Source organism: Lepidochelys kempii, chromosome 7, assembly GCF_965140265.1.
Source record: "Lepidochelys kempii isolate rLepKem1 chromosome 7, rLepKem1.hap2, whole genome shotgun sequence".
In the NCBI taxonomy this organism is placed as follows: domain Eukaryota; kingdom Metazoa; phylum Chordata; order Testudines; family Cheloniidae; genus Lepidochelys; species Lepidochelys kempii.
The window spans coordinates 57,897,831-57,920,555 of NC_133262.1; the positions used below are offsets into that span (position 1 = coordinate 57,897,831).

General features: G+C 46.1%; 2 protein-coding genes across 11 annotated transcripts in view; both read right to left on the minus strand.

The window, feature by feature from the left end:
• ZFAND4 (zinc finger AN1-type containing 4) overlaps positions 1–12,526 on the minus strand; it is a 48,027-nt gene extending 35,501 nt beyond the window's left edge. For 2 of the 4 annotated variants that reach the window (XM_073353013.1, XM_073353012.1), the window contains exons 1-2: positions 6,325–6,544; positions 5,415–5,714 (exon numbers count right to left, since the gene is read on the minus strand). In XM_073353013.1, coding sequence (XP_073209114.1) covers positions 5,415–5,598 — 184 coding nt within the window. In that variant the 5' untranslated portion in view covers positions 5,599–5,714; positions 6,325–6,544. Of the gene's footprint in view, positions 1–5,414; positions 5,715–6,324; positions 6,545–12,349 lie in introns of those variants that run through there. The other 2 variants (XM_073353016.1, XM_073353015.1) reach the window with 1 other exon arrangement.
• Positions 12,527–14,112: 1,586 nt separating this feature from the next.
• The window catches only part of LOC140914646 (WASH complex subunit 2C-like), a 53,991-nt gene continuing 45,378 nt past the window's right edge, over positions 14,113–22,725 (minus strand). For all 7 annotated transcript variants that reach the window (XM_073353009.1, XM_073353006.1, XM_073353008.1 and 4 more), the window contains 3 exons: positions 20,580–21,185; positions 19,831–19,999; positions 14,113–14,616 (listed from right to left, as the gene is read on the minus strand). In XM_073353009.1, the coding sequence (XP_073209110.1) occupies positions 14,477–14,616; positions 19,831–19,999; positions 20,580–21,185 (915 nt within the window). In that variant the 3' untranslated portion in view covers positions 14,113–14,476. The remainder of the gene's footprint in view (positions 14,617–19,830; positions 20,000–20,579; positions 21,186–22,725) is intronic.

Below are 22,725 nucleotides of genomic sequence, written 5' to 3' on the forward strand. Positions count from 1 at the left end.
CCCGTGCACACTGAGACTGCACAAGTGTATCTGAGGAAAGACTTTGACCCTCAAACTGGAATTTAGTCAACAATTATGTCTGATGCACATATGAGAATAGAATCAAGCTCTTAATATCATAACACTGCAGTCAACACACCTAGCAAGAGTTGAGAACACAACAGGGCATGAACAGGTCACAAAAGAGCCAGTCGGTATGTTTGCTGTTGCCACAGGGCCTAGTGCACAGTTCTGAAGCAGAGCTCACATTTTGGAGCAACTGTCACAATTTTTTAAAAAATAAACTATGAACTACAAGTAATGTCCCCATCAGGTTATGGGAGGAGTTGCTTCTATCCCTTCAACATTAGAAGCTGCCAACAAATTTGTACGTCAGCCAGAAAAAAAGGCATGAAATGACATTAGCGCAGTGCCCATTTGAAATCTGTCAAAGTCACCTATGAAGGAGACACGTTCACATGATAGAGCAACAAATCCCTTTTCTTCAGCTGGCTATTTAATAATTGGTCACATTTAAAGTCTGCAGCATGAGCAAAAGCAAACACAAAAACAAGCTGGCAAAAACCAGTGAGTCCTTCTGCAGTAAAACAGTTTTCAGCTTAACATTTCTGATTACACAGTCTTTATTGTCTGAATTTGTCATGGTTTTGTCTGCCTTCAGGGGGTGATTTCCAATTACTTTGATAAACTGATAGATCATTTGTTACAAAATGTTCTTTTCCAACAAATGATCTAACTTGACTCCTACAGAGTCAGAAATATTTTTCATTCTTCTTAAGATGACAGTACTTTTTTTGGTGGGGGATGCTGAAAAGAAAATAATTTTACTCTTTGCAATAACGGACGCACAGACACTCATTTTTATGCTGTTTCCTATAAATCCTACATTTAAAATGCAAATAAAATAGTATCCATTTCTGTAGGTTCATATACAAGGAAAGCTGAATTAGGTGTAGGATTGTAGTTTATCTTCTATGAGGAGACAAATCTGCATACAGACTCAGAATATAAAACTGACAATGATCATGAGGATCACACAGAGCCACCTCCTCCTATGAAGCATATGGCCCTGCTACTGGGCAGTTCTAATCAGTACTGAACAAGTAGGACTCAGCTATGTCTCAAGATTGCATCAGCTCAGCTGGTCAATTGGAACTCAGGGGAGGGGATGAAAGCAAATTCAGGTTTTGCCTCTCTCCAAACATCTACTGCCGCTCCAAATGACAACCTGCTCTGCAAGAGCCAGGGAAGCAATCCAGGTCCTCTCCCCGCCTCTCTGCCCTCAAAAGCAGAGGGCATAATTTACATTTCTATACAGCACACTATCCTTTTCTCCCCTCTTGGGGCCAGCCTGTCAGAGACAGCCCCTGAAGTTCAATCCCATTCTGTCTCACTACATCTTCCAGGTTTCCTTAGTGTACCTGCTTTAACATGCCAGAAACATCTCCTCCACCCCACAATATGTTGATCAGGAAACAGATTTGTATTTAGTGCTGTAACTAAATAGTCTGTTCCCTTTTTTATTATTATTCCACCTTGCATTTTATTACCCCAAATATTCCTCTGAAGGTCAATCTATACAACTGGAACTTTCAACACATATTTGCAAAACCCTCCTCCAGGTAGGACTATCTGCTGGAAGAAGTCCTTGTAGAATATTAATTGACTTTTTAACATTTACTGTCCCTGACCAAAGATGTTGAGTTGGCAAAGCATTCTTTGCTTTGCCTAGTAGATCCTACACTGGGGAAATTTTTCTAAAAATGCAAGCCAGTTTTAAACCCTCTTACAGCAAGAGGCGTAAACAAGATTCCAGCAGCCAGAACTACTTTCTACAGCAGATATAAACCCCAGCACAGGCAGTACCACAATTTGCAGTGGTGGAGCTTGCCTCTGCAAGAAACCAGAGAAAGCTGCAGAGTTCAATCCACTCCCACTGCTTGCTTTTCAACTGAAATCAATTCTGTGACATCACAATAGGCTGCTGTAAAAGTAACCACCCGTTGATCACGATTTTAAGTGGTAAGGAACAAGACTGATGCTGTTTATATGTAATGCACTTGTGATACAGAATATGAAGAGAACTGGAGGAAACATATTTCTAAAAAGAACATTTATAAAAGGTAGATCCAAAAAAGAGAATCGTGATCTCAAATACTGGCAGGTAAAAACAGGAAAAATTGTTGTGTATTTTGACTTAAGGAAAGACAACTATGGGCTGAGGGGTGACTTTACAAATGTAAAAGGTTCACTTGCGGAGACATTAGAGGGAGTTGGGTAGGGATCACTTTCAGTCCAACAGCAACAGAAGAGATAACCGATCATTCCAGTCTCCGCAGTATGTTTTCAGTAAAAGAATTCATATTTACGATTTCATTGTATTGCAGTCCAAAATCTTACCACTTTATGATCACTTTGCTTGTGTTAAGTCTTGATCTACATCTACAGAGTGATTTATTGTCATGTCCATGATAATCAATCAATATGCTGTTTCTTAAAAACCCTAGCATGCTATCTTAATATACAATTTCTGCAGGAAGTGAAACTGATGTGGTGCAGGTTCCTGCTGATGGTAGTCCTATTCTGAGGAAGACTGACTATGAGAGCATTTAAATTCTTATGCCATTGCTATCACAGACAAATGAGGCTCTCTTTTTCACTACAGCATCTGCAAAGTCTCATTAAATGGAACAGTTCTGGGTGAAGCAAGAATCCAGGTTACCACTGCCTTGAAGATAATCAAGTGGGTTTTGCTAGGACAAGTTTGAATCTTTGCATATAAGTTTGCTGTGATGTGCATGGGCCAGACTGCATGTGTGGGAACAGATCTGTGGCTAAAAGGCATGACCACCACATCAGCTCTGGTTGAGCTTCAAGCAGTTTCACACGCACAGAAGGTTTAGATGTGCTAGAGGAACTTTGGGGCTCTTACCTGTTATCAAAGTTTACCTGTGCTCTTCATACCTGGTAAAATCAGCAGAGAGGTGTTGGGGCTGTTCTTGGTGAGATATCCAGCTTTCTTAAAGCAGACATCAACTATTTCCACGTCCCTAAACCTGCCCAAGAAGGTCAGATTATGAAATAGGGAGCAGGAAAGTGGCTTTGGCAGCATTTGAAATATTCATATTTACTTGGTCCCCATCTGCCTGTTTTCAGGCCTGGTTACAGTGTAGACAATGCACTGGTGTCTCCTGATAATACAGCAATGGACAAAAGAACAGTTTTCTTTGCTAGTTTTTAATTCTGCCAGCAGCATTTGTTATAGTTGACCATTGTTGAGTGCAGACCTTGGACGGAAATTGTTAACATGATTCTGTATTTCCCTCACAGAAATCCCACAGATTCTGTATTTCCTTCTCAGAGATCCTGACCTACACAATAGCATGGGGTAATTACTTGCCTGTAACTTACATGCAAAACTTACACTTACAGTGTAAGATGGGATGTTTCACCATGGCATTCTATTTTCATGTACAAGCTGATCAACTGCAAGTCAGGAAAAATTGCCTATCTGCCCCTACACAGCACATTGGGGAGGAACTTGGGGTCTTTTAGCCCCACCCCATACAAGTGATTTTCAGAGATGAGCACTGGTGGACTTCTGTGTCTTCCACATTTTTGTGGAGTGTATTTATCCGTAATTTAAAGCCTATACAATCAGATCCATTATTCAGGAACGTCAAGTAGTTTACCACTTTCCCACTCTGAGAAGCGCAACTTGTAAATCATAAAGTTCAAGTAAGTGGTACTATTTTTAACGATAACACAACCTTTAGTGACAGTCAAATTCTCATTGTGATCCTCCCACAAGTTAGACATGCCTAGCGCAATATGCCTATTCCCTAGCCTCCAGATTTTTTCTGCAGGAAATTCAAGCTCCTTTTCCTCACCACCTTCAAGGACTTCTACAGATTTCCATTTTCCTTACTCTTCTTTCTCCCTATGCACCACCAGCTCTGCTCACCTTAATATGCTATTTCCTTCTTCCACTTACAGCTCCAGAACTTTTCCTTACATACTGCCTCCCCTTTTCCTCCTCTTCTTGGAGCAGCTCTCCTGCTCCTGTGCATTAAGCAACTGGACTCCCAGCAGAAGCAGTACGTCTCAGTCAAGGGAGATCATGTGATAAGCATAGTGACTATCAATGCAGGTAACATATTCAAAGTGGATGTTGGTGGAAGTGAGCAAGCTTCTTTGTCCTACTTGGCATTTGAAGGTGCAACCAAAAGAAAGACCAAATGTGGAGGTGGGAGATCTTATTTATGGTCAATTCACTGTAGCCAATAAAGACATGGAACCAGAGATGGTCTGTATAGACAACAGTGAAACAGCGAATGGAATGGGAGTAACTGGACTCCCTTCCCCCAAATCCCTTAACTCACTTGATTTGGCTAGCATTCTGCCACACATATTTACTCTCCACCACCACACTTGGCAAAGATGAGAACAACAAAAAACAAAAACAAAAAACCACACATACCCAAACCTCTTCCTCCACTAGTCATACAACCCATATCCCCACATCCTCCACAAGAGGTTTAAGAACTTATGAAGTCTACTTAAGGCCTTATCTACATGAAGGAAATTCACATCTGTATAGCTACATCGGTGTAGTTACACTGGTAAAAACTCCTAATGTAGACATGCTAAACTGGCACAAAATGGGGCTTACAACAGCACAGTTGACTCTGGTACCAGTGCAAATCCCTCTGTATACCGGTGTTGCACAGTCTACATTAGTAGTTACACTGGTGCAAAGCCACTAATTTAGTTGCACCAGTGCAAATTTTCATGGAGGTAGATTTAATCCTTAGAGTTAGGCCTCCTGGGAGTGAGGCCGTACTTCACATGATGCGTTAGATTTAATAATTAACAATAAGTCCCCATCCACTGAATAAAGTCTTTACATACTGGAGAATAAGATCAGCATAAAAGGTGTTTTAACTTCAACACATGCAGCAAATTTGTCATTTTAAGAAAAAGCAGAGTCCAACTCCTGACTATACCTAGAAACAGTTAGTGAACTACAGGCAAGACAAATCAGCAGCTTCTTCACATTAAAACTCCAATGCTTTAAAACTTTAGTATGTGAACCAAAAAGTTGTGTCTAAAATAATCCTCTGACACAGTGAATAATAGTTCCAAAAAAGGAGAAATTGTTACAGTTTTACTAGTGATAAACTGTGCCCTTATAATACCTTAGCAGGATGTACAAAAACAAAGAGGAGTAAATTACAAGAAATGTCAGAAGTCTCTTTAAACCAGAGGTTACTAAACCATTTATGTACAGCATCACCCAATTAATTCCCTATCTTGATCTTCAGCACAATTATAATTAAGGGTCATTTGCAAATTGACTTTTCCTTTAAAATGATATACAATGTGCTGACTTTATAAAGGAGAGAGACAAGTACCTTCCAATCTTTGAATTTTAGCTTTCACGGAAATCACGGTTTCAAAGGGAGCCACTCGCAGCTCAAAGCACGTTCCTGTAAGCGTCTCAATAAAGAGCTCCATAGTTTCATAAAAAGGAAGTTTGTAGTGAAACGGTCCCACGTTATCATCATTGAAAAAAGGAGGTTCTTTCTTGTTGGCCATTACAAAGGATTTACAAATTCCTTGTGGAAAGATTAGTTTGGAAACGTCGCAGACAACTGTGTTCCAGCTTTGAAAACTGGTAACGCGTATTGCTGTTCATGTTTCAAATGTTGCACCTAAGGAGAACACAAGGGCAGTTTCAGCAATGGCAGGATGCGCTCTTTGGCAAACAAATCGCTCGCTGCTGACTTTTAAACCCAAGGAATCATTGAATAAACTGGCGGTTAAAACCCACAAGGCAGGCAGCCGGGCGGTGAGAGAGAAGCGTAACAGTGCTAGGTTAGCAACACCACCGGAGATAAAGCTCTAGCTCCGGGAGAGGGATGGGGTCACAACAGCCCCTCCACGAGGTGTGCCTAGCACGTGCCTAGGAAGCGCCCATCCCCCTGGTGCCAGTGTTGACCCCGGCCCCAGCCGAGGAGGGCGGTGCTCGCTCCGCGCACGCAGAGCCCCGGGCTGGCTCCTGACAGCAGGGCGAGATCCCTGCCTTGAAGGGCGCCCGGGCAGATCGGCTCCTGGGCCCCGCGCCGCCCGGCTCCGTGGGGGCTGCGGGGCCCCGCGGGCTGGGCCGGGCCGAGAGAGGCGCCTGCAAACAAAGGAGACTGCGATCCCTGCCGGGCGGCCCCAAGCCCTGCGCAACTCCCCGCCCCGCCAGGAGAGCGGCCCCGGGGGCAGGCGGGCGGGGCGGGGCGGGCACCGGTGGGGGAGGGGGGCTCGGGGTCTCACCTGCCGCAGCCGCCAGGCCCGCGCGCGGGGTAGCGGGAGATGAGCGCCAGGCCCCGCCCACCGCTCCTCACGGGAACCCGCCGCCGGCCCTGGGCGCCCTCATGGAGGAGCTGCCGCCGGGAGAAGGGGACAGACAGGGAGGGGGAGCCACCCCCTCCGCCTGCGCCGCCGCTAGCTCCCTAAGCCACCACCGCGCCTACCTATCCTTTGTGACATCCCCTCCCTCCCACTGACCAATGAGGCGGCCGTTCTTACAACCGCTGCCCAATAACGTCGCCACAGGGGCGGTGCTTCTGTAACCAGCAGGGGCGGGTGTCCGCCAGGCCTTAGCGCTTCCTGCTTTCTGCTTGTTGTGGTCGTTACGAGGGGAGGGGAGGGGGGAGGAGGAGGAGGACCCGGATGCAGCCTCTCCCTCGCTAGCAGTAGTCACGTGACGCCGTTCTAACTTGGTTGCCTCAGGGGCTGATGGGAAACGTAGTTTCAATGGTGCCAGGCTCGGTAGAGCGGGCAGTTATATAGGAAATCGACCACTTCCACCTCTCCCCACCCCCACACACCGCTTCTGTCCGCCATAATTAAGCAATGCCCATAGGCAGCAGTTCGGGCAGAGCTCTTTGCTCCTATGTCATCAGCCCCTGCTTCATAGGGGAATAGGTACCAGATATAACCATGCTGCTCTAAGGCGCTGAACCTTTAGAGACAAGCACTCTCACCCTTACCACCTCTTCAAACAAAACTCAGCATGTGATTTACAAAAAAAAAAGTTTGGCTCTGCTGAGGTTCAAGCTCTTCTTCACTGCCATGAAGGACTGAAATGTTGGGGGTTGTTTTATTTCAGGTTTCAGAGTAACAGCCCTGTTAGTCTGTATTCGCAAAAAGAAAAGGAGTACTTGTGGCACCTTAGAGACTAGCCAATTTATCTGAGCATGAGCTTTCCTGAGCTACAGCTCACTCCATCGGATGTATATCGTGGAAACTGCAGCAGACATTATATACACACAGAGATCATGAAACAATACCTCCTCCCACCCCACTGTCCTGCTGGTAATAGCTTATCTAAAGTGATCATCAAGTTGGGCCATTGCCAGCACAAATCCAGGGTTTAACAAGAACGTCGGGGGGGGGGGGGTAGGAAAAAACAAGGGGAAATAGGTTACCTTGCATAATGACTTAGCCCTAGTATTTTTTCATGCTTTGTGTGTATATAAAAAGATCTTCTACGCTTTCCACAGTATGCATCCGATGAAGTGAGCTGTAGCTCACGAAAGCTTATGCTCAAATAAATTGTTTAGTCTCTAAGGTGCCACAAGTACTCCTTTTCTTTTTGGAAGAAATAGGTAAGGGGGCTCCATTATATATTTGGTATATAGGAAACTGAGAGGCAAATAGGAGATGCATTTAGAGAAGGAACCCCGGTCTGGGCTCTTGTGGATGTGGGTGGCCCCTACATCACATCAGGGGTTTGTCTTATCTCCATCTCTCTCAGAACAGAGGGAGATACCCTTATTTAGTCCCCCATTGTTTGTTTGGAGAAGCAGACAAATACCCACTCATGGGGCTCTTACCCATGTAGGAAGAATGAAAAATCCCCAAGCAACATGGTTCTCTAACAGGAGTCACAGCTGCTCACACCCCCAGGGGAATAAATACTAGTATAAGCAAGAGGAGAATTGGGTCCCCAAAGTGTGACATAGGTGCTGTCTCTTGATGTTTTACATAGCATATGTTAACATATATGACCATATAAATATACCACACTACACATTGTGCTTATGTTTTACAAAATATTCACCCACAAATCACAAACTCTTAGCAAGCTATTCAGAGAAGGTGGATCTAGCTTATAATGTCTGTCAAAACCAGACATTTTGGAACTGGAAATTAACAGCCTTAAAATAAATTCATGCAAGGTCAGCTATAACTCTGAGGCTCCTGGTATAGTGCCCTAAGCCTGGCACTGCTGAACCAAGTCCATTTTCAATAAGATAGTAAACAGCTCACTTCACCCAGAAGAGCCCAGAAACAAAGATTGGTTTCTTGGCAGCACAGTTCACCAAAAGAACAAGGCAGGTGTAGTTAGCACCTGTTAATAAACTAACTGCTTCACTTTTTTAAAAGGTGATTAGTTTACCTTTTAAATTATGCACAAGTCAGAATCACTGTAGCTCTCTGGCTTCATGACCAGTTAATATACATGCCTGAATTACACACGATTTCTCACCAGCATAGAACGACATATCCTCTTATACCCTATTTGGAAGGCTGTAAACTGAGGCTTTAAATATGCCATGGACCCTGGACACTATCCTTCCAGGATAGTTTGTGGACCTGTTTTAGCAGGCATTAACTGACCACCAGTTAATGGTATTACAAATGCAAGGTTAATGTTGTGGGGTCAACCTAGGCTGAGCCCAAGGGCAAACCAGAGCTGGGACAAAAGTCTGTAAATGCTATTCAAGCCACTCCACAATTATAGTAATTAAAGTTAAAACAGCACCACACATCCAGGGGCAAGGCAGACTGGCAAAGAAGTGAGGTGGAAACTGCCCCTGCCCCATGGAGCAAGCGAGACCTTTCATCTCTAGGGCTACCAGTCCTTCACTTGCATTGTAAGAATAAGCTCTTTGGGGCAGGGATGTTTGTGCGGTGCTTGTACAACACCTAGCACAGTGGGGCCCTGGCCCATGACTTGCGCTACTGCGATACAGAAACACTTTCTCAGCAATACCAAAAGATTCCGATATGAATAACTGAGAGGAGGAGGAAAAAAAACCCATTTGATTTCTTGAAACCCCTTTAAAGCCTTTATAATGCAAGGGAAGGGAATGAAGGTGGAACTCCAACATTGTCACATCTCTCTTTCTGCAGGTCAGATATGGGCATTCCCATAAACCCGGTGATGACATGTGCCACCGAGCCATTCACACTGGATTATGACACAAACCAGGGAGACAGCGCTAGCTCCCTTTTAAAACCTGCTCAATGAGGACGCCCACGTTCTCCTCTCTACACATTTCAAACTGTCACTATTATGCCTGTTAATGTTAATGGAGCGGTTGTCAAGGTAACAAGCACAACTCTTCAAGGTTTGCACTGGAGCTTCCCCCTCCGCCAGATCCTGCTGTTGCTGACTCCTGACCTCTAGCCACATTCTGAATGTTACTATCAGTCATGCCAATTCAAGGGCTGGGCGGGATAGAAAGCAGCTATCCCGAAATTAGTGACAGCCACTGTCCAAGTTAGAAGGTACAGGAAAGCTGAGCATCCGTCACAAGAATCACTCTTGCAGGAGTGTTTACTGAGCGACTGCTCAGAGCGTTTCTTCCTACGCTGACAGCTAAGGCAGAAGTAGTATTTTGATTCTGAAATTGATGCAGATCAGAAAGCACCTTTCACAATAAGAGAACAAAAGCAGGTCTTCACTAATGGGCTGTAGGCAGGATTTGACACTCACCCAGCTCACAAATGAAACCTTCCACATAATATAGACACACACACACACCCCTACCTTGCTCTTCTAGGACACACTAGTGCAGGGGTGGGCAAGCTTTTTGGGTCGAGGGCCACACTGGGGTTGCAAAACTGTCTGGAGGGCCAGTAGGAAAGGCTGTGCTTCCCCAAACAGCCTGGCCCCCATCCCCTCCCACTTCCCACCCTGACTGCCCCCATCAGAACCCCTGACCCATTCACCCCTTCCTGCTCCTTGTCCCCTGACTGCCCCCTCCCGGGACCCCCTGCCCCTAACCTCGCCCCCCCCCCAGGACCCTACCCCCATCCAACCCACCCTGCTCCCTGCCCCGACCCCTATCCACACCCCTGCCCCCTGACAGGCCCTCTGGGACTCTCACACCTATCTAACTCCCCACCCCCCGGAACCTCTGCCCTATCCAGCCACCCCGCTCCCTGTCCCCTGACTGCCCCGCCAGAACCTCCTGCCCCTTATCTAACCCCCCCTCCCGTGCTCCCCACCTACTTACCATGCCGCTCAGAGCGGCAGGACTGGCTTATTGGAAAGCCTAGGAGGTGTGCGGGTGCAAGCGGTGTCATAACTTCAGGGGACAGTAGAGGAGGGGCCAGGGGCTAGCCTCTCCAGCCGGGAGCTCAAGGGCCGGGCAGGATGGTCCCGTGGGCCAAATCTGGCCCACGGACCATAGTTTGCCCACCTCTGCACCAGTGCTTAGGTTCTGTTGTCAAAGCGGAATACACTATATTGCGCTGCACTACTGGACATATAGATCTATTTGCTTCCTTTCTAGGGGCACTATCAACTAGTTTAGGTCCAAAAGCATTGGTTCAGAAAGCAGGGGAATTATTTTACAAACCTAAGGTGATTACAGCTTTTTAACTGTTTTTCTGCAGGCTTGGAAACCCAGATACACCAGTATTGTGCTGAGGCAGGAGAACTTGTAAGTGAAAATGACCAGTCATTTCACTATTTGTCTAGGTAGTTCTATGGCACCCACTCCTATAGTGCAGGAGTGTCCATTAACATTAATGGATTCGCGGTCAACACCTCCGTGAGTTATGGGAGTATTACAGAGTGGGAACTGAGACAGAGAGAGTAAGGGCCTCACCCACAGCTCACTTACATCAATGGGAGTTTTTCCATTGAGTTCCAGTTTTTGGATCATAAGTCAAATAAGAAATCCAGGGCAGAGCAAGAATGTGAATGATCCTTCGAAAGCAAAAAAATTCACCTATTTCAAGTCATGCCAGTGACCACGGAAAACTTTAGTTACATCTGGACGCACATCCCTGGTGCCTCAGAGATAAAGGGATCATTTCACCCTTGCTCAGCATTACAGATTATGAAGGTCCCCAGACTAGCCTAGCAAGGCTAGAGCACTGATTTACTATTTTATTCATGGGACTGTTTTTATGCCAACTCCTGTCGTACAATCCTACTTTCTAGTTAGCTGTAGCGCTCCCTAGGTTCTATTTGCCTGGGTGTTGGTAGAAACACGACAGCATTGTGATGCTGTGCCAGCTCAGCACGAAGGGCTGCACGGCAATGAAGCATGAACGGCATGCAGAAGAATGCCATTCCACCACTTCTCGATGAACCAAGATAGGCTGAGCCTGTAGCTGCATACTGCCACAAGAGCTCAGATGCAAAATGACCCAGGCATTATTATTTAGAGTGCCCTGAATAACTATGGAGCTGTATATAGGACACAACAACCGGTGTCTGCATTCAGGAGTTCTGAAATTTTAATGGATGTTAGATTGTCATTAAGCATCCAAGTTTACCATGAATACTGCCAACTATTTCATTGCTGATCATTTAAGCATAAAAACTCCAGCCAGACTGAGATCATGGGCACCAGCTGGACAAAAACCCCTTTCCCTCCCCCTGCTACCCTGATCTTTAGTGATACTGGAAAGGATAAGGCAGAGAAGTTATCATATCCCTGCTCAAGGAAGTCAGCTGAACTCTGACATAAGCAAGTTGTGATCATGCAAAGTTTTGAGGTGGCAGCTATTTCAGATTTAGAGTGTTCTTTGAGTCCACATGCTGAAAGAGGCTGCGCTCTAGACCAGATCACTTACAAATTGACAAAAATTCAGAAGACGCTTTAGAATGTCAAGTTTGGTGAGAAATGCAAAATTCACACGAGTTTAGTATCAATTCTCACAGGATAACGAGAGAGTTAACTGGTGACCTACCTTTCCAGCTTCAGATCTAACTGAAGTTCACACTGGATCTTTTTTTTTTTAAAAACATCCAGCTATCTTGCTGACAGAAGTGGATTTTTACACCCTTGTGGAGTGCAGACTCTAGGATTGTGATGGAGACTCAGTTACTGACTCATTGCCATGGGGCTGCCTAACAGATAGGCGTTGAGTCACTCAGGATTATATGGTTACACACCTGGGCCCTTGTTCTTAAAGCACAGCAGATGCAGAGACATTTAGGGGAGGAATGCTCAGACATTACCTCTACTGGAAGGTTTTCAACGGTTGTATAGCTATTGCATCAAAAAGCACTACATTAAAAGAACACTACAGTGGCAAAGTCAAGCACCTGAAAGTTAGGAGATAGATAATGGAATTAACACCTCTCTCTTCTCCACATTGCCCAGGCATCAGCAGATGACTCAAGGAGACACTCTTCCTGTTCTCAGTTTTGGTGCCCAGCACCCTGGCAACCCCACCAGCCAGGAGGAACAATTGTAGGGAAAGTCCAGCTCATTCCCTGCAGCCTGGAGATGGAGCATGCTCAGTCACCGTGGCGATGGCGCATAGCCAGTCCAGTCACATATAGGAGATGAAAAGGGGACAGAGCACGCTGAATGCAGATAGAATCTAGTTTGCACATGCTCAGTAGATACTTGTTAGAGGCTTATAACTGGGCCAAATTCAGGGAGACTTGCCCCAGGGAGGGTAAAAAGCACATCTGACACCAGGGCAGCTCCCCTGCCAAAATTCCAGCCCCTGCTTCCAAGCCCAGAGCTCAACTTTCTAATGGCACAAATCTGAACATCCTAGCCCCGCCCCTTCCCTAAGGCCCCCATCCGCTCACTATATTCCCCCTCCCTCAGTGGCTCGCTCTCCCCCACCCTCACTCACTTTCACTGGGCTGGGGCAGGGGCTTGGGGTGCAGGAGGGGGTGAGGCCAGGGATGAGATGTTTGGGGTGCAGAAGGGGGCTCCAGGTTTGGGGGGGTCTCACCTTTGGCAGCTCCTGGTCAGTGGAGCAGCAAGGGCCTAAGACAGGCTGCCTGTCCTGACACTGCGCTGCACACACCCCGGAAGTGGCCAGCAGGTCTGTCGGTAGTAGGCAGGGGGGGGGCATGGACGCTCCCCACACTGCTCTCGCCTGCCACAGGCAGCACCCCCCAGCTCTCATTGGCCAGGAACCAGCCAATCAGATTGCAGAGCCAGTGTTCGGGACGGGGGCAGCACGCGAAGACCTGTGCTCCCCCCCTGCACCCGCCTAGGAGCTGGACCTTCCAGGGTACAGTGTGGTGCCAGGACAGGTAGGGACTAAGCTGCCTTAGCACCGTAGCATCACCGACTGGCGGTGCTGACTGGCGCCGCCAGTGTCCCTTTTTGATCTGGTCTTCTGGTTGAAAACCAGACACCGGGTCACCCTACCAGAGGTCCTAGAGATTCTCAGTGATTCCAAACATTATGCCCTGTAGATGGGACACAGTTTATACCATTGACTAGGTGTGCCCAGTGACATACAATAAAACAGAGTTATCAGGTAACACATTTAGGGCCTGACCCATGAGAGGTGCTCAGAATCCTAACTTCAGTGAGAACAGCAAGTGCTCAACATCTCTCAGGTTCCTGAATAATTTCTGGGCTCTCCAATTACTTTCATTCTTCGTTAACTGTAAATGAGCTTTAACGGGGGGGGGAGGGGGGAAGGGAGGGAAGATGACTGCAAAACAGTCCCTCAACTGCACAGTGCCACAGCACCAAAGGATCTTGTTCCTCCTCCCACTAGTACCAATGGAAACTTTGCCTCAGTCCAATATTTTTCAGCAGCTTGCATAACGTCATGGGCAAAAATCTGTTCTCCATTCTTCTAGTTCTTACTTGGCACCCTCTCCTCCAGGAGGATTTATCTATTAAGCACTGACAACATGCTCCAATCTGTAAGAGACAAGAGGTAAAGCTGCTCCCTGATGGGAGGAACTGACATGAACTTACAGGATGCTCCCAGCAGACAGACTGCTGACCTAATGAGAGCTGTGGCGTTGGTTTTCCCCATTTTTGGATCTGGAGGCAGAGTCTGCTAGCAAACAGCAGAGCAGAAAGCAAAACAAGCACAGCTGGACCTGGTTCAGCAGACACCATTTACTATTTCACAATATCAGTGATTTTTTCTATAGATCTGTTCAATAAAAGAACTTATACTTTGTATAATAGATTACATTATCACAGGTATTGCACAAGCTATGTCATCTGGGCAGCACTGAAACAGGACTGCAGAAAGTTATGATTGGAGAATCTTTTTACAGTGTTAGGCGTGATTAGACCCAGTGCAGGGAAGAGATACTAACCATGTAAAGTGGGGAGCCAGTCATATGAATGTCCACGGTTATCCGATTCTCTACTCAAAGAGAGCTGACATAAGAGTACTAGTACTGGACTGGATAACCTCGCAGAGAGGGCCCTCTCTCTGCAATGCCCACCATTGTTTATTGGCCTCCAAAGGCATTCAGTGGGTCATCAAATGTACTAGATGCCTTGCTTTCAGATTTTGATTCAGAGGCTGTCTGTGAGGATCGGCCTTTGGGGGTGGACGCCTTGGCTTGGCTGCTAGAGGAGAAGATATCATCTAGAGAAAGAGAAAAACAGTGATTGAAAAGGAGAGAAGCTGCTGCCAGACGTAAGACGTTACACAGAAAAATCCCCAGCACGTAGCAGTTACTGCCAAGGATACTTTGCTGATAAATGCTTTCCTGCTGCTTCTGACATGAAAATGTATTTGTGAGGGCATATGGGGGAGCTTTTAGCTGTCTGTTTTTACCAGGTATAGTCAATGAGAAGGAACAAAAGAAATCCTGATACTTGGCATTTATGCCTGCCAGAGATCTCAAAGCACTGAACAAGCACTAAGTGAAGCATCACAATGCTGAGTTAGGCATTACATCCATTTCAGAGATGACTAAGTCACTTAACTTCTCTGCAGCTCACCCAGCACCATACAGGAAGCCAGTGGCAGAACTGGGAGACAACTTAAGAGACTCATCCAGTCCTGTGCTTTAGAACCATTAAGTCATACTTCCTGCCTACAGATTTGCCCTTTGGAGAATGTATTATTCATGCATTCACACATATGGGTTCTACTGATTAACACTTTTCATCTCCTAAGTGTTGTACAAACATTCACATTCCCCTGGCCCACTAAAGCATTCCTGCGGCTGGCAGTCTGGGAATACCCAGGTTCAAAGAATTAAGAGACTTTTTGCTAAAACAAACAGCAAAAGTTGCCAGCATTGTTACCCAAGGGAGCTGGAAAAGACTCACACTTGGGGAGGAACTTTTACTACTGTCACTGGCACCTCTGGCTCTGCAAATCAGGTACCTTAAAGCAGTACTGTGAAGTGGAGAACGTGGTTCACCTGGGATCAGAACAAGGATGGATTTAGAAATGCATTTAGTGGCACATATGGATCACAGGCACAATGGGAAAGCGTTTAGAAACATTCTCAGGGTTAGAGGAGATGGAGGTTTAACAAGCCCAGTCTCTTTCACAGATGCTGTTGTGCTCATTCACATGCGAGGCAGTGAAACTCATGGGGCCATTAATACTTTAGTATGGAGTTTATTAGTTTCTTCTGTTGCTGTTGGAGTGACCCTAGACAATAGGCCAGAGCCAGCTCTCTCCCCCTCACCCACCGCAGGGTGGGGTGTCCCATCTGGGCAGCGGCAACATAGATAACTTCAAAGCTCAGTAGGGTTCACCACAGGTGGTTGCTGATTGTGGGGCTGTATTGAACATATGGGATGGACTTGGCCCAAATGCGTTTGGAGGGAGGGAAGGAAGAGGAGAAGAAATGCTGAGAAGCAGCTGGAAAAAGAGACCACTGAACGATGGTGGGCCTGAAAGATCAATTACAGGTTAATAAAAGGTTACACACAGCTAGGGCTTGGGAAGTTTCTATTGTTCGATGGACGTTTGCTGCATCCTCTCCACTCTCCTATGCATTGGTGTGGTAAGCTAGCATCTGTTTACAAGTCTGGCACCAACTCAGTGAGTCCATATTAACCCAGGTGCACACAGAGCATCTGTGGAACCACATGACCAAGCCCCTCATCTGGGCTCTGAATGCTGAAGGTTAGGGACACATGGGCCAGAGATCAGGGGTGGACTGCCACTACGTGCCACTCTGCCTGTGCGAGAAGTCTATTCTCGCTGCCCTCCCCCTCCGCTGCACATAGCCACTGCTGTAATCATAGGAATATGCAGCTTTAATCCAGGATAGAATTTCAGCAAAGGAGAGCAGTCTAGAAAGGCAGCAGTATGGAGTAAATCCCAGTTGGCAGCCCTCCAAAATAAGCCATCCACGAGATTAGCTTCACAGCCATTTAGGGTCCTCCCGGCTTCCATGGGAAGTATAGTGGGTGCTATAAGGAGTGAAGTTACATCCCTAGCTTACAACACAGGGACTAAAAGAAGGGGAGGAGGAGGAGGGAGCCTGCTCTCTGTAGCAGGGAAAGCAGCACTACTTGCAGAGGAATGCTCAGTTCCCCAGGAGGCAGCATCCTAAGCACAGGCGGAGACAATGTCCAGAGGTTTTTCGGCAGCTGGAATACCAATCAGTGTTGGAAGGGAGGCACTATAAGGATCAGAAGGATGGCTTTAACACAGTCAGGGTCCCGACACCCACAGGGGAAGATGGGGGTCTGCACTCCAAAGAATAAGGAATTGAATCAACTGGTTGTATATAATGCTATTGTGTGTAAATATAGGTCAAGTAAAACATGTAAAATGCTGAGCTTGGTGGTCATTGGGAAGAGCGTATACAGGTTATGGTTCTGAATGTAAGTGGGTATATGTGTGTAGAGCATGGTCATTGTAACAAAGGTCTAACTCCCCCAACCTTGCAGCTGTCAGGAAACAGTCAGGCAGGCAGGGGTACCTCCCAGGCCAGTGGCTTACACAAAACTAACTCCCAGCATTGTACAACCCAGGGACAGACAAGGGCAGACCATGAAAGTAATGGAAAGCCATTGGAATGGAAAAGACAACCTCAGTCTTGGAAAACTAAGGAAGGAGGGTGTTTCCCCTGCCAGGTAGAAAGAAACCCCCCGCTGCAAACCCTGTCAGAAGGGAAGGGGTTTGAAGTGAAGACTCTCCATGTAATGCAGAAGGTAAAGCGTGAGGTGGTATCGTTATGTTCATTGTCTGTGTAACTTGTCTGCGTTGCTTTATCTGACTAGTCCACCTATTAAATGAGCTTTTTTGTTTATTTTGAGCCCCAAGCAGTTCTCTGTTGTGCAAACTGTGTGGCCTCAAGTGGACTGATAACTGGGGGCAAGTTTCACTCCTTTGGAGTGGTGACAAATTAGAAAGGAAAAGTCTGAGTGGTTGGTAGTTAAGAACTTGGGGGGCAGATCTGGGAAGCCTTGGGACCAGACAGGTTATTGTGGTCACCCTGCCAAGGAGTATACGCTGTTGGGAGACAGGGTGAGACGATTATGCCTGTAGGCTGGCGACTGGTGTCAGGGCTCTGAGCCATAGCAGCCTAGCATGAAAGCAGCCAAAGTTACAAGGCTGGTGGTAAAAAGAAAAGGAGTACTTGTGGCACCTTAGAGACTAACCAATTTATTTGAGCATGAGCTTTCCTGAGCTACAGCTCACTTCATCGGATGCATACCGTGGAAACTGCAGCAGACTTTATATACACACCGAGATCATGAAACAATACCTCCTCCCACCCCACTGTCCTGCTGGTAATAGCTTATCTAAAGTGATCAGCAAGTTGGGCCATTTCCAGCACAAATCCAGGTTTTCTCACCCTCCACCCCCCCACACACAAACTCACTCTCCTGCTGGTAATAGCCCATCCAAAGTGACAACTCTCCCTACAATGTGCATGATAATCAAGGTGGGCCATTTCCAGCACAAATCCAGGTTCTCTCACCCCCCAACCCCCATACACACACAAACTCACTCTCCTGCTGGTAAATGTGAGCAGGAGAGTGAGTGTGTGTGTGTATGGGGGTGGGGGGGTGAGAAAACCTGGATTTGTGCTGGAAATGGCCCAACTTGATGATCACTTTAGATAAGCTATTACCAGCAGGACAGTGGGGTGGGAGGAGGTATTGTTTCATATTCTCTGTGTGTATATAATGTCTGCTGCAGTTTCCACGATATGCATCCAATGAAGTGAGCTGTAGCTCAGGAAAGCTCATGCTCAAATAAATTGGTTAGTCTCTAAGGTGCCACAAGTACTCCTTTTCTTTTTGCGAATACAGACTAACACGGCTGTTACTCTGAAGGCTGGTGGTGACAGAAGCCCTTACTGGTCTGGGTAATCCGTAAAACATCACAGGGTTTATGGGGAGAGATTAAAGGAACTAAATAGGTGCCTCTAGGCTAAGCAATGAGTGAAAGTGGTTGTGGGGCAGGGGAACATAATTAGTTTACAAATACATCAGAAACTAGGAGTGATTGGGTGCAGTTCAAAAGACAGCATTCCCAGCAGGAAAGGCTCAACAGGCAGTGACAGCCTCTGGTAAAATGCCACGGTGGGCATTGCTACCAGCCCTTAGCTAAACAGCAATGGAAGATGCTATGCCAGTCCTGTTCTGGGGCTGCCAGGCTGATCAAAGAAATTCAAGTGTCTTCCCTGAAGTCCTGCTGGTGCATTGAAGGCAGCACTACCTAGTCTGGAGCACTGAGCAGCTGCCCCTGCATGATCCTTCATTTGGAGGTGCTGTGCCCTTAAACCAACTGAGAACGAAAAAGATGTAAGATCAGGGTGAAGGTACATTCATTTACATGGACATTTCTGACTTGTGCTCCAGGTGCCTCAGTGCCAGAAATGCCACTGCAAACAGTGAGCTATAGTGCTGGAGACTGCAGGATAACTAGAGCTGGGTGCGAATTTTTAGACAAAATGGCTTTGAGTCAGAAATTGTAAATTCATCCAAACTGAGACTGTTGACTGGAGAACGCTCGATTCTGACAATTTTCTGTTTGGAAACAGTTTTGAAATTGTCAAGACGTCCCATAGTTTGGAATGAAAGTAGTTTTCTTTATCAGGTGCTTTCAGATTCATTCTGTCCGAATTTCTATGAATACATTTTATGAAAAGCTCTTGTGAAACCATGCTCAGTAGCTACAAATTAAGGCTGGATTTTGAGAAGCACTCAGCACTGAGCTATCTCCACTCTCTTTGGAGGCAATGGGAGTTTTACCATTGACATCAATGGGAAGAAATGGGCGTCAGGGGTGATTGGCTGCAAGTAATTGGAGTGGGACTTTCAAAGCAGTTTATGCTGTCCTCACTCATTGAATAGTACCGTACACAGAAGAACAATTCCCCATTAAAATAAATGGGAACTATTTGTCAAGTGAGGTACTCTTCTGTGAGAGAAAGGCCAACACAAACTGGCCTCTAGTGTAAAATATTTTAGACTGCTGAGCAGACAGACACTGATAAAGACAGATATCTCTGCTATGTATATCCAACACAGAGAGGGAATTGGGGGGGGGGGGGGGGGGGGGGAGAGAAGAGGAGTTGTCACAGTGTAAGATGCAGCCATCTGCTCCATTCCAACATTCAGTCTCCATTCCCATCTCTCTTTAGAGCAGATTAATATTTAACCCCAAAATACATTCTCCTAACTGTTTAAACTCTATAATCACTTGGAGTTTCGTGCCCAGAGGTTAGAGGCGGATGGTACTAAAAGTCTTTTCAAGTCCCTTTTCATTCCCCACCCCCTCTACAGTTCTAAAACCCATTCTTTGTCACTGGGGGATTTAACACACGGCTGAATCAAGACGAAGACAATCAAGTAATACCAAGAAGGCCCTTACCCATATCATCATCAAATATGGATTCCACCTTTTTCTTGGTCTTCTTTTCTTTTGGTTTTATGGTGAGAGCCGCAAAAATGTCAGTGTTATCATCAAACAGGTTAGAATCCAACACACTCTCTTTTGTTCTGTTCAGAGGTTTAATGGCTTCTGTTGCGAATATATCATCCTTGGAGCAAAGCATAAATTGTACAGCATCAGTACAGGACATAACTGAGTGTTCGGGTTCAGCTACACCCAGCAGTAGAGAGTTGGAAGTCCTGTAACTACCCTGGGCATCGTAACTCTATCAGGTTAGGCTCAGGTCTCCAATTTGGCATGGGCAGAGATCTAGTCATTGCTGATACTGCACAGGCCAAGTGCAGGATATGAGAGAGCAAGGTTAAGGGGAACAGACAGGCCCAGGATGGGGGCCTCATTCCTGCATTACCATCAGTGCTGTTGTGTAGCTCAGTAGCAGCAGTCAGGTCAGAGCGGGAGCTAAGCATTCCCTTAGCAGGGAGAGAGCCAGGTCTCCTCAAACGCACCTGCTGTCTGCCCACACGCCATCCCTTTTACCCCATGCTCTGGTAAGAAAGAGTGAGATTTAGAGGACAGCATTTTCTACAGACCAGGCCTCATGCTTAGCCTTACTTGACCCACACAGGCCCCATTCCCCTCTGTCCTGAAGGCAGAATGATTTTGCCCAAGGCCCTAGTGATACATTTCCTCCCTTTCTATTTAGAAAAAAAGAATAAATCAGCCATTACCTCAAAGATATCTTGAACTTTCGGGTCAAGGTCTTGCTGGGTGGTGGGTTTCAACTCCTTCTTCCTCGCAGTTTTCTGACTAGTGAAGAGATCTTCATCCTCCAGGAAAGAGATGGGGCTGCTTTTCTTGGACACTTTCTGCGTTATGGGCTGGAATAAATCATTGCTGCCCTGATTGTCCAGCACTGTCAGAGCAGGCTTCTTCTCACCACCTTTAAGGGGCTTGCTGGCCAAGATCTCTGAGGTTTTAGCTTTGGCTGCTGGCTTCGACACTGAATTTTTCACAAAAAGATAGTCGGACCCAAACAAGTCATCCTCTTGGCCTATGCCTTTACTAGAAGGGCTTCCAGCCATTCCAGGTGACAGGCTACTGCCATCTGTTGGCGATGGCAGCTTAGCTGCCATAATGTTTTCCGTGCTTCTCTTAGCATCTGGTTCAGCAGTGCACAGCTCCTTTGCATCCACTAATGCAGAGCTCTGCTTGGGGAGCAGCAGCTGCGGCTCCTCTGTGCTGTTCAGCTCCTCGTTCTCACTGGACTCTTGAGCAGCTAGCCTCCGGGCTGTCCTGGAGGGAAGCCTTCGTTTGTTCATCACCTTGATCCTGCTCTGTGAGAAGAGGGAGATCAGGTTGTGTTAAGGGCTTGAAGGGAGGCATGCACTTGACAGAGACCCTGCTCTCCTCACGTTCTATCTTCCCACGTTTTATTCTAGCACATGATGGGGACCCGACGACCCCCCAAAATCTAATCCCAGCTCTGAGAAGATTTTGTAATTTGTTACATGAACATTTAATGAACACTAAGGTAAATTTAATATTAGAGCTACCACACTCTGCAAACTTTCATATTGCCTCAGCCCCCACTGTGAGGTAGATCGGCAGCACAAGAAAAACGAGGCAGACAGACAAAGCAGAGTGCTCAGGTCACAGAGCGAGTCAGTGGCAGAATACAGAATAAAACTCAGGGCTTCTGGCCCTCAACCTTGTGCCATAACACAAGACCATCCCATAACAGTATTAACCATCGCCAGGAAACACACTGTATCGAGGTCAATGACCAACTTGAGTCCATTGGCTACTGTTCAAACTATCAACTCTTTGCACCAGGTTACTTAGTTCAGTGCAGAGAGCTTTGCTTGGCAGTTATTGCTTAATTAGCATTAGTCACATTACACAAGCAAAATTAACATGAGTGAAGTGTTGGTATGATGGTTCTTTATTGTCTTGGATCACAATCCTGCAGCAGTCTTGCAGTAGGATTTTGACAGAATACTGTATTTAATTTTTTTAAATTTTTTCTCTCTTTTTTTTTTAAAGAACATAATGGCCATACTGGATCAGACAAAATGCCCATCTAGACCAGTGTCCTGTCTTCCAACAGTGGCTAATGCTAGGTGCCCCAGAGAGAATGAACAGAACAGGAATTATCAAGTAATCCATTCCCTGTCATCCATTCCTAGCTTCTGGTAAACAGAGGCTAGGGACACAATCCCTGCCGATCCTGGTTAATAGCCATTGATGGACCTATCCTCCATGAATTTATCTGATTCTTTTTGAACTCTGCTATAGTCTTGGCCTTCACAACATACTCTGGCAAGGAGTTCCACAGGTTGACTGTGCGTTGTGTGAAGAAATACTTCGTTTGTTTTAAGCCTGCTGCCTATTAATTTCATTTGGTGACCCCTAGTGCTTGTGTTATGAGAAGAAGTAAACAACACTTCCTTACTTACTTTCTCCACATCTGTCATGATTTTATAGACCTTTATCATATCTCCCCTTAGTTGTCTCTTTTCCAAGCTGAAAAGTCCCAGTCTTATTAATTTCTCCTTACACAGAAGCTGTTCCAGACTCCTAATCATTTTTGTTGCCCTTTTCTGAACCTTTTCCAATTACAAAATATCTTTTTTGAGATGGGGCGACCACATCTGCACACAGTATTCAAGATTTATATATAGAGGCAATGTGACATTTTCTGTCTTTTTATCTATCCTTTTCCTAACGATTCCCAACATTGTTAGTTTTTTTGACTGCTGCCACGCATAGAACAAATGTTTTCAGAGAACTATCCACAATGACTCCAAGATCTCTTTCTTGAGTGGTAACAGCTAATTTAGACCCTATCATTTTATATGTATAGTTGGGATTATG